We start from the raw sequence: 15,125 nt of genomic DNA, 5'->3' as shown, positions 1-15,125 counted from the left end.
ACATGAGTCCCTTGCTCATTGCACCATCAGGATTCAAGCAAGCCGGGCCGAAGACGGCTGTAATGCCAGAAACCGGTCCCCGGAAGCTTGTTTCCTTCCCAGTGTAAGAATTGGCTTTTGTAGTTTGGTTTGCCCTGTTCCCATCATGCACTGGGACAGGAACAGGCTAATTTGCATACAGCCAGGTTCTGAAACTGGGATGGTGCAATGAGCTAAAAAACGGTGTTGGATCTAGCCCTGATCTTTTGACTGGGTGAGAGTATTCTGCTTCATTCAGAGACTCTGTCCCTCACCACCCCTTGTTGTAAATATTTTTGTCCACCCTAAGCGTGGAAGGGTATACTCAGACATGAGTCCCTTGCTCATTGCACCATCAGGATTCAAGCAAGCCGGGCCGAAGACGGCTGTAATGCCAGAAACCGGTCCCCGGAAGCTTGTTTCCTTCCCAGTGTAAGAATTGGCTTTTGTAGTTTGGTTTGCCCTGTTCCCATCATGCACTGGGACAGGAACAGACTAATTTGCATACAGCCAGGTTCTGAAACTGGGATGGTGCAATGAGCTAAAAAACGGTGTTGGATCTAGCCCTGATCTTTTGACTGGGTGAGAGTATTCTGCTTCATTCAGAGACTCTGTCCCTCACCACCCCTTGTTGTAAATATTTTTGTCCACCCTAAGCGTGGAAGGGTATACTCAGACATGAGTCCCTTGCTCATTGCACCATCAGGATTCAAGCAAGCCGGGCCGAAGACGGCTGTAATGCCAGAAACCGGTCCCCGGAAGCTTGTTTCCTTCCCAGTGTAAGAATTGGCTTTTGTAGTTTGGTTTGCCCTGTTCCCATCATGCACTGGGACAGGAACAGACTAATTTGCATACAGCCAGGTTCTGAAACTGGGATGGTGCAATGAGCTAAAAAACGGTGTTGGATCTAGCCCTGATCTTTTGACTGGGTGAGAGTATTCTGCTTCATTCAGAGACCCTGTCCCTCACCACCCCTTGTTGTAAATATTTTTGTCCACCCTAAGCATGGAAGGGTATACTCAGACATGAGTCCCTTGCTCATTGCACCATCAGGATTCAAGCAAGCCGGGCCGAAGACGGCTGTAATGCCAGAAACCGGTCCCCGGAATCTTGTTTCCTTCCCAGTGTAAGAATTGGCTTTTGTAGTTTGGTTTGCCCTGTTCCCATCATGCACTGGGACAGGAACAGACTAATTTGCATACAGCCAGGTTCTGAAACTGGGATGGTGCAATGAGCTAAAAAACGGTGTTGGATCTAGCCCTGATCTTTTGACTGGGTGAGAGTATTCTGCTTCATTCAGAGACTCTGTCCCTCACCACCCCTTGTTGAAAATATACGGTTAGCTTACGGCCAAGACGTACGGAGCGGTTCGGACCCAGAAACGATTCGGAGATTTCGCGCTTGTTCGCATCATACTTCGTCGTCTGGACCGTGTACGAACCGGACGGAAATTCTGCCTCCGAATCCGACCCACTAATCCCGAACCCGATTCGGAGCCCTTCCGACCAAGATCGGAATCGGCCCCTTAATGGTTCTTATTGCAAGCTCCTGGTGTTCATGTTATCTACTATGTTAGTTGACTGGTTTATATAAAATCTGTCTATCCAGATATCAAATTCCTGAATTGATAAGGTCTTCTGGTGGTGTGAAGGTGCAGGCCCGGTTTCAGTATTTCCTCCAGAAATGTGGGTTATAAGGCGGTATACAATGCTCTGACAAAGCAGATGTCTGTATTTATGCATTAACCCCCGTGTACTTTCTGAAGAAAAGTGTGTTTTGTGGATATCCATGCAGGCACATGAAGTATAGTAGTGGTCCATTAAACAACCTTCCCTACTCCATCTTCCCTTCCATGGATGGTGACTATAGGGGGTGTGTACTGCAAGGTCTATGTCTCTATGGAAAGGAATTTGTGCCGTTATGGTCCAGGTTATCTTTTGAGGGTTGCTTAGTGTCAGTGTTTGATGGCATCTCTAAGGCAACAAATGGACACAAAGTGCTTCAGAAACTTCCCTTGATCACTTTGGCCCAACATCGGAGTGCTTTACAAAGTAGGTCTTGCCCATCAACCTTCTTGGACCATATTGCATGTATCTTTGGCTCTTTTGTATCTAGGACATCCCTTGCATATTTTAATTAGTCTTTAAATAAATCATCCCTGAACAGTCAGCAAATGTGGGCCTATGATAAATTGAAACTATGCTTCTTTCCTCTAAAGACTTGGCATTGGTGGTCTCCTACAGAACCACGACCCCTTGGACCCACTGATGTGACACTCCAATATCCATCTGACTTTAATGCGCATAAGACTCCTGAACCATTTCAAAATACATATGTCTGAAGTCCTAGTATACCCAATAATCTAGAGTGAGCTGTTTTTCAATCCCTTATCCACACCTTCTTGGGGATCTTTTCCGAGCTTGCACAGTGAACTTCGTACCATACAATTTATTCCAAAAATAATCCTAGCCTTATTTGGTAGAACAATCTAGGGCTCTTAAATGTCATTATTTTTCTTGCCTCCTTTGGTAAGGCCCTAGTTCATCAGAACTCTATTTAATCAGCCACGTGCTGGGTAGGAATTCGTTCAAGTGATTGGAGATGATGGAGTTATATTGTATCAATCATATAATTTGTTTTTAATTTAATTTTGGTTGGGAGTACAGTTCCATTGTCCCTCAGACATGCAGATGTGTTCACTGTTCTGATGATACCCAAGATAGTGAACTAAAATTACAAGGACATTCCTCTTTCATTTAACTGTTTGCAAAAGATCAGTAGGAATGACCCCTCACATAGAAGTTTATCAAAACATATGTCCTATTAGAAACGGCTGTTGACCATGAACTGTTGATCTGTGTTTGGCTACACCATGATGCAAAACTGATGGATTATACTATCTACACTAACAAGATCCTACACCATATAACACCATGACAGTAACCACAACACACCACCCTCCAGTTAACCTCATCATATGCCAGATCACACTTTAGCATACAATTTACTACCACACAAATCACATAACACCACCGTAAATCATAATCTATCACGCCACGTCACCCCATTGAATACCACGTAATATTGTTCTCTAGCATACACTAACCCACCATAACACTTCACACTATGTAACACTGTGCCATATTTATTACACCACATCACAATAAAGTACAGCATGCCGTTCAGCTTTTCTCCACACCACACTTGCTACACAATATCACACCAGACCAGTTCATACCACACCTTACGCGCTAGAACACAAAGAAATAGAAACCAAACGGCTGAGGGACAGTACCACTAAAATGATACCCTGCACTTCAATGGAAAGTAAAATCATCGATAAATTACTTTTTTGGTGCAATTGTTTACATTTGGATTTTCCCTTCCTAGGACACCGAGATACGTTTTGGTGCCCATAACTTTGGGCCCTATTCATAAAGGTATTTTGGAGTAAGTAAAATACTACGCCTATAGTAATTCTTTCCATTCTTTTACATGCCTTTGTGGATTGTCCTCAAAACATGTAAAATGAGAATATTCAGAGAATATTCATCTACAATGCGTACAAACAGAGAGGACTTCTTTGCACTTTTACTAATAGGAGTTAGACTTCAAGGAGCTGATCCACAAAGGCATTTAGGAGCACTTAAAAGAGTGCTCCTGTAGTACCACTTTCCAAACTTATAAATGCTTTTATGCTTTGGCCGGGTAATATGCTACTATGCTAGTTTTGGGAGCCCGGGGAAGGGCTACGTCTCCACTGCCAAACTACAAGGAAACATAGATGAACCCCTTTTGAAATGAAATGGAATGCAAACTACAGAATTATCGCCAATTACACAAGTTTCCATAATGAAAAAAGTCAAATTTTTTGGGTGGATTTGTCAAAATGTTTAATTAGGATTCTGCAAAATCTAAAGATAAATTAGTATGGGTGAGCATTTCTCCTTAATGCACGTGCCGTTCTTCATCTTTGTATAAATTATTAGGTTTATAAGTTCTGAATAAATGAATGCTTGACTCTGACTACATCTGCACTGCACTGGGCAATACTGCAACATATGTAGCAGGTGGGCCCACACCACCAGCTATGACACTTACAGCAAACCATGGCTTTTTAACCAACATCACTTTGAGCGGTGGATAGTCCATAATGATATTGTTTCAATTGGATTGGACTTCAATATTTCTACTGGCCTAGCAAAGTGGACAACTATAGTAAATAACCACCATAGGAAGTACATTAAATGCAATATGCATTCTAAATTCATCATCAATACCTTGTCAGCCACTAATAATAGTAACACCAACTGACAGGTCAAAACATTTGCATCAACATTCTAAATGTTGTGCAAACAAACAGCTGGGGAAGGTAGGAGAGGGCTTTGAGGGGAAAGGAGAAAATACATAATTAACATAATTAACAGGGAAAATCAGGACACTATATGGGAAGCAAGGACAGTGAAGGGGATTCAAATACCTGAACATATGTACACACATAAATATAATGTAAATCAAAGCTAGGAACTCTTCGTAATTCCCAGTTTTAAGTGGAGAGCTGCTCCTCTTCATGGCGTGTCTCTACAGTGCCACCGACAGTCTAAATCTGCCCTCCTCAAATGTCTGGTTTTCTAGAAAAGTCTTTTAATCATAGTATTAACATAGTGCTATCCATACTGAGCTAGGAAAGTGCCATTTTTGAAGCAAAGTCATTAAGCATAGGATTCGTTAGTACTGTCCACACCTAGCTGAAAAATTGCACCGTTGTTTTACCATACAAGGGACATGGATGCAGCATTTGATTGGTAAAAAAAACATCCATGCCAAGAGAACATATGTGTCAGGTACTGACACATATTTTCTCCCACAATGGGCACCAGTATAGGTAAAAACCAAACACTCATAGGGTTATAGTGCTGCATACATTATGCAAATCAATGGCGGCAACTCTGGGTAGTTCCAGGGTTTAGGTGGAGAGCTACCACTGTTTATGAAGCACATATACAACACCAACCACACTCCATCAGCCACAAAGTCTGTTTTTCTAGTAAAGTCTTTTCACGCTTCAAATTAGCTTGCTTGCAACTTACAAATACATTTCACTGTGCACGGAGGGGGTAGGGTATTGCAGTGGGCAGGGCCTGGTCAATGGCGGCCAGATGGGTCGTGGATGGGGGAGCAGATGCAGGGGTCGCAGGGCTCGCAATTGCAGCATTGTGATTAGTAGGCGCCCTGGCTCCCCTGACCAATCACAACGCTGCAATGCAACGTTATGATTGGTAGGCACCCAGGCTCCCCTGACCAATCACAACGCTGCAATGCAGAGTTGTGATTGGTTCTGAGCATCCTGGTTCAACGCTCGACCAGAGAATCGGGGGCCTGGGCATGTTCTCCACGCAGGCTGTAATGCAGCCTCCATGGAGAACGGGGAAAGTGTGCATGACTGGTTTGTACGGCCCGAGAGGGACGACCAAACAGTCATTGCGCATTTAGGAGTGGGCAAACTACTCCTCCCCTGCCCTGCTAAGAGAACGGAGCAGACCCACCCGCCCGCTCGCTTGCAAAGCAGCACAAACATAAAATGATATTATCATTTTATGTTTCTGCTTCTCGCACTGCTTAAAAGCAGTAGTGCGACGTTCCTCTGCCATAGTAGAGGAGCCACCACTGGGCCTGGTCCTGAGAGCTACAAAAGGGGCACTCTGCCATTCACCAAGCCCTCCCAACCCCTCCCCAGAAAAATGAAGGGACGCTGAGGCTATTGCTGATGTCCTGGGGTGCTGTTACACCCCTTAATGGACATCGGCTGCATACAGCCACAAAAGATGAGCAGGAAAGCCACTTGTGCAGTGGTTTTCAGCGTGTCTTCCCTGCCTACGTGTGATTATGGAACCTTACTTGGTGAACGTGTGAAGGGAGTCTAAACGATGTGACACATGGTGGCATCATGTGAGTTGTCTGGTTTGGAGCAGCACAGTGCTCTTTAGTCCAAACTGTAAAAGTGCTTTACCTTGGCATAGATAACACATGCAAATCCGAAGCTTCACAATTTTGCAACAAAACTGGAAAAAGGCTTTGGCATGTTTCTGGGACAAAATTGCCCTTCAACTTGATTTGGTGCTGGAAGTTGGTATGTAAGCCCAAACATTCTGTGAACACTTCTGGGAACTCTCTCCAAATTGCTTTCCCACTGGAAGATCTTTACACCATAAGGACTGGTTCTATGTCATTGGGATCACCTTTTGTTGGCTTGGCAGTGTAAATTGTCCACTCTGTTGTACTTCTCCCCTTAAAGAAAATTCTAATCTTTACCATCCCTTCTAGGGGAATCGGGTGTTTATTATTGTACATCCTAGAGTTGATGTTCACTTTTTCTAACACATATCCTTCATCACTAAATGTTTCCTTAAACAAATTGATGTCAATCAGGGTAAATTCTGAACACGACTCTGCAACCACTGTGATTGCCTGATCCAAGGTAATTTCACAGCTAAATTGGAGCTGTCAAAATAACCTGAAAGAGTAATTGCTTGTCATTTTCCACTAATTCGACTGAATATACATTTCTTGAGTTCAATTCTCCACACAAACACACTCTAGCGAAGAGGCCATGTTTCACACACTTTCAACAGGAAGACTATTTGACATAGAATTAGAATTCTTCGAAAAATGTCCAATGTTTCCTCTACAGTAATTAATTTGGTGTAAACATGGTTATGTTTAGTCTTTGTTACCAGATATTCTTTTACTTACTACCATACTCATTCTTCTTGTCCATCCAATAAGAAACTTTTTCCATTTCCATTTGCATTTCTTTAACCTAGTCTTCCATGTGCTCTCTTCCCTGGTCAATACGCATAGTTTCCTTAAGGTCAGGATTATGAGGCAAAGCTTTTTCTTAGATTTACGGATTTACTACATCTTCCTAAATGATATGATAGACCTCTCAGTGCAGTAAGGTAACTTTAAATTTTTTCTTTTTACTCAAACAAAGAATTTCAAACCTCTCTAAAACTCTGATCCGCATTTTTTCCCCAAGCTGATTACAGGTAACTTGAAACACATCCAGTTGCATGTTGTCTCCATCTCCCCGACCCTTAATAAGCTTCGGTATGCTCCCCTGTAATTTTCTGTCCTCTATACTAATATGGTGTAGTAAAATATGTTGTTTTCTGAAGGGCAAATGTTCTCTTCTCCTATTGCCACAAGATAGGAATCAACCAGTTTTACCCACCGTTTCCATGGCTCTCTCAAATCATTGAGGAAAGAGGGTGGTGGAAACTTGCTAGTATCTTTCATTGAGATAAAAATTGAGAGAAGAGCAGCGCTGAACCCGAATGAAAGGAAGACGTATACCCAAAGAGTTCTGTGACAGTAGGATATAACACAGATGATTGGAAGCATCCTTGTGGTCAGAGAAACCTTTTCTGACCACGATAAGCCTTTAGTAACTAGTGACTATGTCACTATCATTGCTGGATTCTGTAATACCTTTCCTGATCAGTGCTTGTATGAGGTCCTTAAAAAGAGCAACTCTACGTGTGTCACTAGAACAGTTCATCCCTGGACACTAAGATCTGTACTCCATAGAACCATTTAGATTTATTGCAGCCCATATCAGATCTGGGCCACTCATACTGGCCCCTTGTAGCATATCTGAGCTGTGTTGGGTGTTTCTGATAAATTCTGTCAATTGTGTTTTCTTTAATTTTACATACCTTACTATAACACATTTTTTTAAATACAGGAGCCCGTCTTCCATGCAGAAACATTGCACAAAATGTAAACATCTCTCAGGAAAGCCCCAAGCCTAAGGGGTCTGCTCAGGAAGACACCAACAGCTCTCCTCATTTCTTCATTGGGATCTTCCTGGTAATGGGATTCATCCTCATGTTCATCGTTGATCAGATTAGCAGCTACTGCTCGTACCACGGTAGGTATGTATGTATTGGTTATTTATATAGCACAACTCTAGCCAGAAAGCAACGGAGCACTGTACAATACCTGAGGAATGAGAGAAGATCAGGTGGGAATTGCACAAAAATAATTCACACATTGTATTCCATATTTTTAGGTCCTGGGAGATTAATGGCCACATGTACGAACATTTCATTAATATTCATGCGGTAGGTCGCAATTTACGACTCATTGGGAATAGCCTGTTTTCACAGGGATGGTGGCCTGCTGGGGTCTGGAGACCAACATGTCTGTGATTCTTTTTTAAATATAGCAATTTTATTTCTTAAATGGAGCCCGTTTTCCTTCAAGGAAAACGGGATGCATTTATAAAAGAAAAATTAAAACTTTCCTTTTATTTTTTTTAAAAGCAGGCAGTTGTCCGTGGGACAAGATTGTGCAGCCTCCCATGAATCAGCCCCTGAAACCAGAAATGGGGCGAGGCCATTACTCCCTTCAGAAAGTAAGCACTGCTGGGCATGCATGTCAGGGAGCAGAGGAGACTGATTCAGAGGACAACCACACCGCCTCTACCCGTAGGCTTACGATTACACTGACAGGAACACACTGGCCACTAATACACAAGTGTGTGTGCAGCACTCTTGTTTTAGGATCTGAAAAAAGGTCTTGTTGTTTGTGTTATCCCAATAAGATTACTGGTGTAGGTCATCTTGAAAACTAGGGACACACAGTGGCGTAGCAAGGTCAGGTGGTACCCGGTGCGGACATTTTCTTGTCAAGACACACCCTCCCCTCCCCCCAGTACAAACTGCAGAGACAGAATTCGACGCAAAGAAGCACCCCCTCCCCTTCCTTATCCATACGCTCTCCAACATTTTGTCTGCCCCCTCAGTGATGACACCCTGGGCGGCCCGCCCTGACCGCACCCCTCTTCCTACGCCACTGGGGACACACAGGACCATATACCTTATTATAGATGATGTATTCATGCTGACCACATTTGGTTCAGTTACAGTATTCCATCTCTGGTGTGTGATGCTGTTGTAAGACCCTTGTTCTATTTGCAGAGAACTATCAATCTCAAGATGCTTCTGGCCCTCTTGTTCCCAGAAGCGAGGTTGCTTATCACATCCTGCACCACTTCTTTCTAGGGTTGAACATTGCTGCATAACTTCTGGGAGGACTGCGGGTGTACCCGCTTTGTGCCACTGCGGAGGGGCTGTTTCTTATGCTGTTTGTGTTGGCTGCCAGTCTCAGGACTCCCACATCTTCTGCTATGGGCAGGGCCTCGTGCGTGTTATTGTCCATGTTAACAAGGGCATGTTCCAAGTCCTTCAAACTGAAGACTGACGCTTCTTTGGATCGCTGTTTTTGTCTAAGACCTCAGAGAGCAGATCCTACATGGTCAGCAACCCCACTTTGAAGTTTCAAGAGGGAAGCCCTCGCTTGAACCCCCTTCCAACCCTCCCGTCCCTCCTCACCACCTAATACCTGACAGGTGGTGACTTATTCTTCTTGTTTTTTTTTCGGATAGCTGCTGTCCCCCAGGAGAGTTTCCTCCTGACTTCCCTGGGCTGATTATGTCAAGAGCTTTGGGGCAAACTGGGAGACTATTATTTGTTTGTGTTAATAAATATAGTATTTGCAAGAACATTAGAACAAAAGTGCACAGTAAAAACTCCCCAAACATTTCTGGTGCACTTTTCACTAGCATTAGCTATCAGTATTTGGGATAATAAGGCCATTTGCAAGATGAAGGATGCATGCTGACAATAGAGGATAACCCCATCTCTCGTTTCTTCCTCTGCTGTACTTTGTTTCATGGTCTGCATGGAGGGAATATGAAAAAGATTTATGGCAGGGACGTTGCCTGTTAGGAGCACCTACTAATCCACACATAGATAGTGACCAGTGCAGTGTACAGTAACAGATAACCTCCCCAAATGCTGTACTGAAGGAAAGTGGCCAGATCGGAGAGGCTGGGTATTTCAACTTGCTAAATGAATTGCACTGCGGCTAGCAGTGGGTCGCATAGCTTTTGGGTATAAGCTGGAGGGGGTACCTTCAGATCTGTGAACTGTGAGGAGAAAATTGTATGTAGCCATATTCCTGGGCAGAAGGTGGGAGAGTGGGCAAAATAATCTGGTGATTCTTCAGTTATCAAAAAGGTATGATAATCTGTCTTTAGCTAAATTCCTCTACAATAGTTTTCTAGATCTAATTTACATTTTATTGTAGATCCAAGGACAGGAATGTCTGCTGGCACAAGCATCACTGCAACGCTGGGATTGGTGATACATGCTGCAGGTAAACTGTCTCTAAGAGCACCATTTTAAGTCTGACTTGATTTATGTGTGAAAATAGAAAGAAGTGATTACGGTATTTTTTAAACCATTAAACAAAACATTTTTTTTATATTAAACTGAGAAGTAATGAGCAATCCAACACTGGTTAATGCAAAGGCGTGATCCCTAAATGTATTTTTAAGTGAAATGTATGTCTCCGCACAGTCAGCAACAAAGAACATGTTAGCAACTGTGGGCACTAACATAGCAGACAGCTGTGCTTTACATGATGAATGAGGAAAAAATCATTGCAGGGTTAAAGATGCTGTACTTGTACAAAAGCTTAATTCAACTTCGAAGAGTTTCAATGTGATCCTACTTTCATAGCAAGGTTAGCTATAAATTCCTCATCAAAAGGATGGCTTAAAAAACTATTGCATATCAAACCACAGGATCTAAGGCACACAGCAGCAATGAACAAACAGAATGATATCACAGAACCAGTTAGTGTCACAAACATGCAACTTCCTCTTTTTTGCAGATTTTGTGTTCCTTCTTTAGCAGTTAATTCTGAGGTTGGGGGTTTTTATGGATTAGACAAAAGTTTGTTTCCCCAGCATAGTGAGAAACCATAGTTGTAGGCGCACTAGACTAATATTGTCTTACATGCTGTGCTATAATGAGAAAGATCACACCAGAGCCCTACTAGGCATCAACCCAGCCCCTGGCCTCGCACACAGAATTGAGTATAAAACAGAAGGATAATTTGAGTGTTAAAATAGAAGTGCTACTGAAACAAACAGATCCCATGCCTGTGCAAAACTGCGTTTTCTTAGAAATTCTTATGCAATTCTGAGTGGACTCCTCGCTGTTACAGGAAGAATCTCAATACGAAGAGTAGAGAAAGTAATATGCTGTGATTTTATAAGTACATTCTCATACGACAGTAGCATCTATTAGAATAGTGTTCTATATGATATTAGCATATCAGTAAAGTATGGTTTTATCATTACTCTACCATCAGAAACACTTAAGACGGCTTCGTAAAGGCACCTGTACTGATCACTTATTGATTCCAAGGTTCACCATAGAGATTTAGTAGGTAACCAAAATACAGAGGCTGACAAAGTCATCTAGTAAAGGAATTCTAGTAAAAACTATCTGTAACTGGTCAACTGGAATTTCCACCAAGGGCTCAGCCTTCATAAAAATGTAAAAACACACGGATTATAAACATTGTACCTCGTCAGAAAGAACTTATCAAATTATGTATATCCGATGTCCTCACTGGCATTCATCGTTCAATGGCTCTATTGTCTCTTAGCTGAACGTATCCAAATGGAGGTCCTCTACTTTGCCACTTCACCTGTACACAACCCTCTACCTAGATCCATGTGTTCTTCCTTTCCCTGACATCTTGACTTTCTCCTTCACTTGTACTTAGTTTACTTACTGCTCAATGTTCCTTTTCCCCATTGCTACCAGAACCCCGTTCAGCCGTCTTGAACACACGTCCCGCACATACTTTCAATACAAAGCCTTATACCTCCCAGCAAACAACAGGACACTACAAACTAGTGGCAATAGTATTCACAATGGTCAGTACTATTTCCACTTTCTACCTCGCTGACATTTTGACTCTCTACATCCCTACCAAGAATCTATGCTGCTAGTCGCACCAAACCCATCTTGACCAGCGTCCATGTTCCAATCTCTCTTCCTTCTAAGACCCCTCCGCTAGAGCGCACTGCCTGCTAATATCTAGGTTTGCTCTTTATTCAGCGAGTTTAAAACTACCTAAAGTTACCATTATGCAACCAGGAAAGTTTGCATACTCAATGTATTTAGATTGTAAATATGTGATTTGCAATTTTGTATTGTTTCTTGTGTAAGTATTATGAATTTGTTGAAGCAACGCATTCTTAAAAAATACCCCATCACCCATTCTGATTTGTATTACCTATCCAAGCTGACCTGTCTACCCTTATTGCCTTGTGCACAACATTTCTCTTCGAAACGTTCATATTGCATAAATAAATCAACGTATCCAAAATGTAGTTTTTCTTGCTATTCTCTTTCCACTAACATGTCTCCCCTGGATGCAAGCTGACTTCCCCAGGCATTTACTGTAGCACCTTTGATGTATTATGTTTTCATCTGTGAACACATTGATCCTAGACTCAGCTCTTTCAGCATTATTCAAATCTCCCCTTTGTAATGCTGAACAGCCTTTAACGCCCCTGTCTTGCAAATTGGCTTCAAAGACCTCTTAAAACCTCTATGAATACTAAGCTATTTAAATGTAAAGTTAGCTACCTACAAATATAGCGTGGCATGATGGGCATTTCAAAATACGTCCTGTTTTTATATCTGTAACATATTCATATTAGCAGCTGCATGGTCCCGAAAGCTAATGTATAAATTCATCTTTTAAGGTCTATCCTGAAGACAGCTTTAGGTGTCTGTTATCAAAAGACCTATTGCGGACAGTAACCAATATTTACATGGGGTTTGGGTCAGCCGATTGCTTATCATTGGTTGGCTTTATTGTCGATCTCATTCACTTGCTTCTTATTCAATGACTTCCCTTTCTCTTTTTCTCTTTGTCCTTCCCATGTAGATCTCTTCTTCACTTATCTTTTTGATTGGATGACTTGTATTTTACCTCTGCATACTTTTAGCATTCTATGGCAGCATTATAGTTTTCTTTCTCTCTTCCACTCTAAAGGTGCAGGTTCCTCCTTTCTACCCACTTTGTTAACATACTCTGTATGTGGCTCACCCACACCCCCATACTTCCTCCATCCCTGCCCCTCTCCGTCCTGCTCACCTCTTTTTTTTTTTTTATTAACATCCCCTCCCCTCTGTTGCCCCTTCCTGCTTACTGCCCCCAATGGTCAGTGGTGTTCACTTGCTCCACCCAGCCTCGGTCTTTCTTGCTACCCTACCTATACCCGTTTTTTAAACTTTTTACATGTATTTTTTTATATTTAACTTTTTAGGTTGGTATAGAAGCTAACATTTGCTACCTTTCCACACCTTTCTGTAAATGCGCTTTAGCACGCCTTTTATTTAATTTTAATGTAGCTCTCCAAGATGGGCACCCACCATCTTTGGAACAGTAAATTCAAAAACAAAGTCCAGATAAATATCACATCATAACATATGCACGTGTATGTTTAGTGAAACATATGTGTTTATACATCATCATGCCGGGCGCTATAGTGTCATGGACGAGGTGTGTGAATGCGTAATGATAAATATAACATATGTATTTGTAAAGCACATGTTCGCCCAAGGGTATCTTGGCGCTGAATAACAGATGTTTGTTACCCAACTCAATAGTACTAATTTTATTGACCTCAGAAGGATAAAAGGCTGAGTTGACCCCCCTGGATTTCAACCCGTGATCATAAGGTCGAAGACAGGCCCTTACAGTGGACGCATTAGTCCACTAAGCCACCAGACCCTGCTTTCTATACATTATCAAGCCAAAGTTTTTTTTACATTTGACAGTGCTATTTAGTATCTTCAATAACTAATGTTTTACGTTTTGCCAGCACTGAACATCAACGACAAAAAGCATTGGCAAAGCCAAAAGAAGAGCTATATTGTCTTTGTCAATGCTTATTTATTTTGGTGGGTGTTATGCTAAGTAGTACAACCTATATAACGTTTATGTTTGGTTATCAAAATATGTACAGAATGATGACGAAAAGTGAGGAACAACTGACAATGAGAGCAGTGCTTTTTGTGGTGACAATTTGGCAAATACAAAAAAAGCAGAGGAGATTCACAGATGTATCATTTCTATGTAAGGTCATTTGGGAATACCCAAGCATATACAAAGTAAACACACTGAAATATTGTTTGAAACAGAAAACAGGTGAAAACATTTTTCGGCTGCTATGAGTATTTCCAGTCAATATTGTCACTACATTTTTGTTCCACAGATACCAATATAGTTGGGACATGTCTGAAGAATGCCAATTATAAGAAACTACATATGAGTGTTAACGTTGATATACAATGCACGACAGGCATATTGTCCCCTGCATCTCCTTCATACCACCACCATCATCTCCCTGTTTTAGCCAACTTAGAGTGCCAGAGAACTTTGACTAGGGCTGCAGCCACTTCTGTTTGCATCATTTTAAGAGTAATATATTCCTTTCTCTCTTGCATCAGCTTTGGTTATATGTTATATTGTAATTTTCTTTACAGTTTTCTTTTTTGAATGGTGGACTTTGCGGAAGGAGTCAAAGGATACTGCGAGAAACATTTGATGAGCCATACCTTGCGTGCAACTTATCTTTTAGAATCTTACACCTAGAAGAATGGCCATCGAGCCTGAAAGATTGATATTAGATGACTAAGGTTTGCCAGTCGAGAGGTTTCTCAACAAATAACTTACACTTTCACATACAATGAGGAATATCCCTGCCAAAAACAACAGCAAAAATACAGCAGTGGGGTCACACTGTGATGATCATCATGACCCTCGGTTGGAGTGAACCACTGACTGATCTCACCTTTGCTACTGAAGGTTCCCACTAGTCTTTCTCAGGTTTGCAGGTTAGACACAACTCTTCTAGTTAGGATACTCCCATTCTTCTCATTAGGGATAAGTATGCAACAGACCTTCTTGCATAACAGTAAGAGACAACAACTTTAAGTGTTTTTATCTGTTATTTCATACTCTTAACTATCTTTACACTCTTGGTTGACATTTTCTTTTTGTTTTTCACCTGGACGTATTGTGAGAGACGAAATTAATATAGAAAATTCTCTCCAATATTTCCAAATTACCTAGATCCAAAACAATTTTCAATTATGAACGAATCTTATCTAAATACTTACTGATACGTTTTGGGAGATTGTTCCTGCCACAGTCCAATATAATGC

The 15,125-nt window shown here is 41.7% G+C and overlaps 1 protein-coding gene across 1 annotated transcript in view; it reads left to right on the top strand.

The window, feature by feature from the left end:
* The window catches only part of LOC144763857 (zinc transporter ZIP9-like), a 110,048-nt gene that overhangs the window by 48,125 nt on the left and 46,798 nt on the right, over window positions 1-15,125 (top strand). Inside the window, exons 3-4 of the mRNA XM_078649839.1 lie at window positions 7,766-7,951; window positions 10,174-10,242. Of these exons, the coding sequence (XP_078505965.1) occupies window positions 7,766-7,951; window positions 10,174-10,242 (255 nt within the window). The remainder of the gene's footprint in view (window positions 1-7,765; window positions 7,952-10,173; window positions 10,243-15,125) is intronic.

The sequence above is a fragment of the Lissotriton helveticus genome, chromosome 6 (assembly GCF_964261635.1).
Source record: "Lissotriton helveticus chromosome 6, aLisHel1.1, whole genome shotgun sequence".
Taxonomy (NCBI): domain Eukaryota; kingdom Metazoa; phylum Chordata; class Amphibia; order Caudata; family Salamandridae; genus Lissotriton; species Lissotriton helveticus.
The sequence above is the reverse complement of the archived record's forward strand: the minus strand, read 5'-3'. Positions and strand labels throughout refer to the sequence as shown.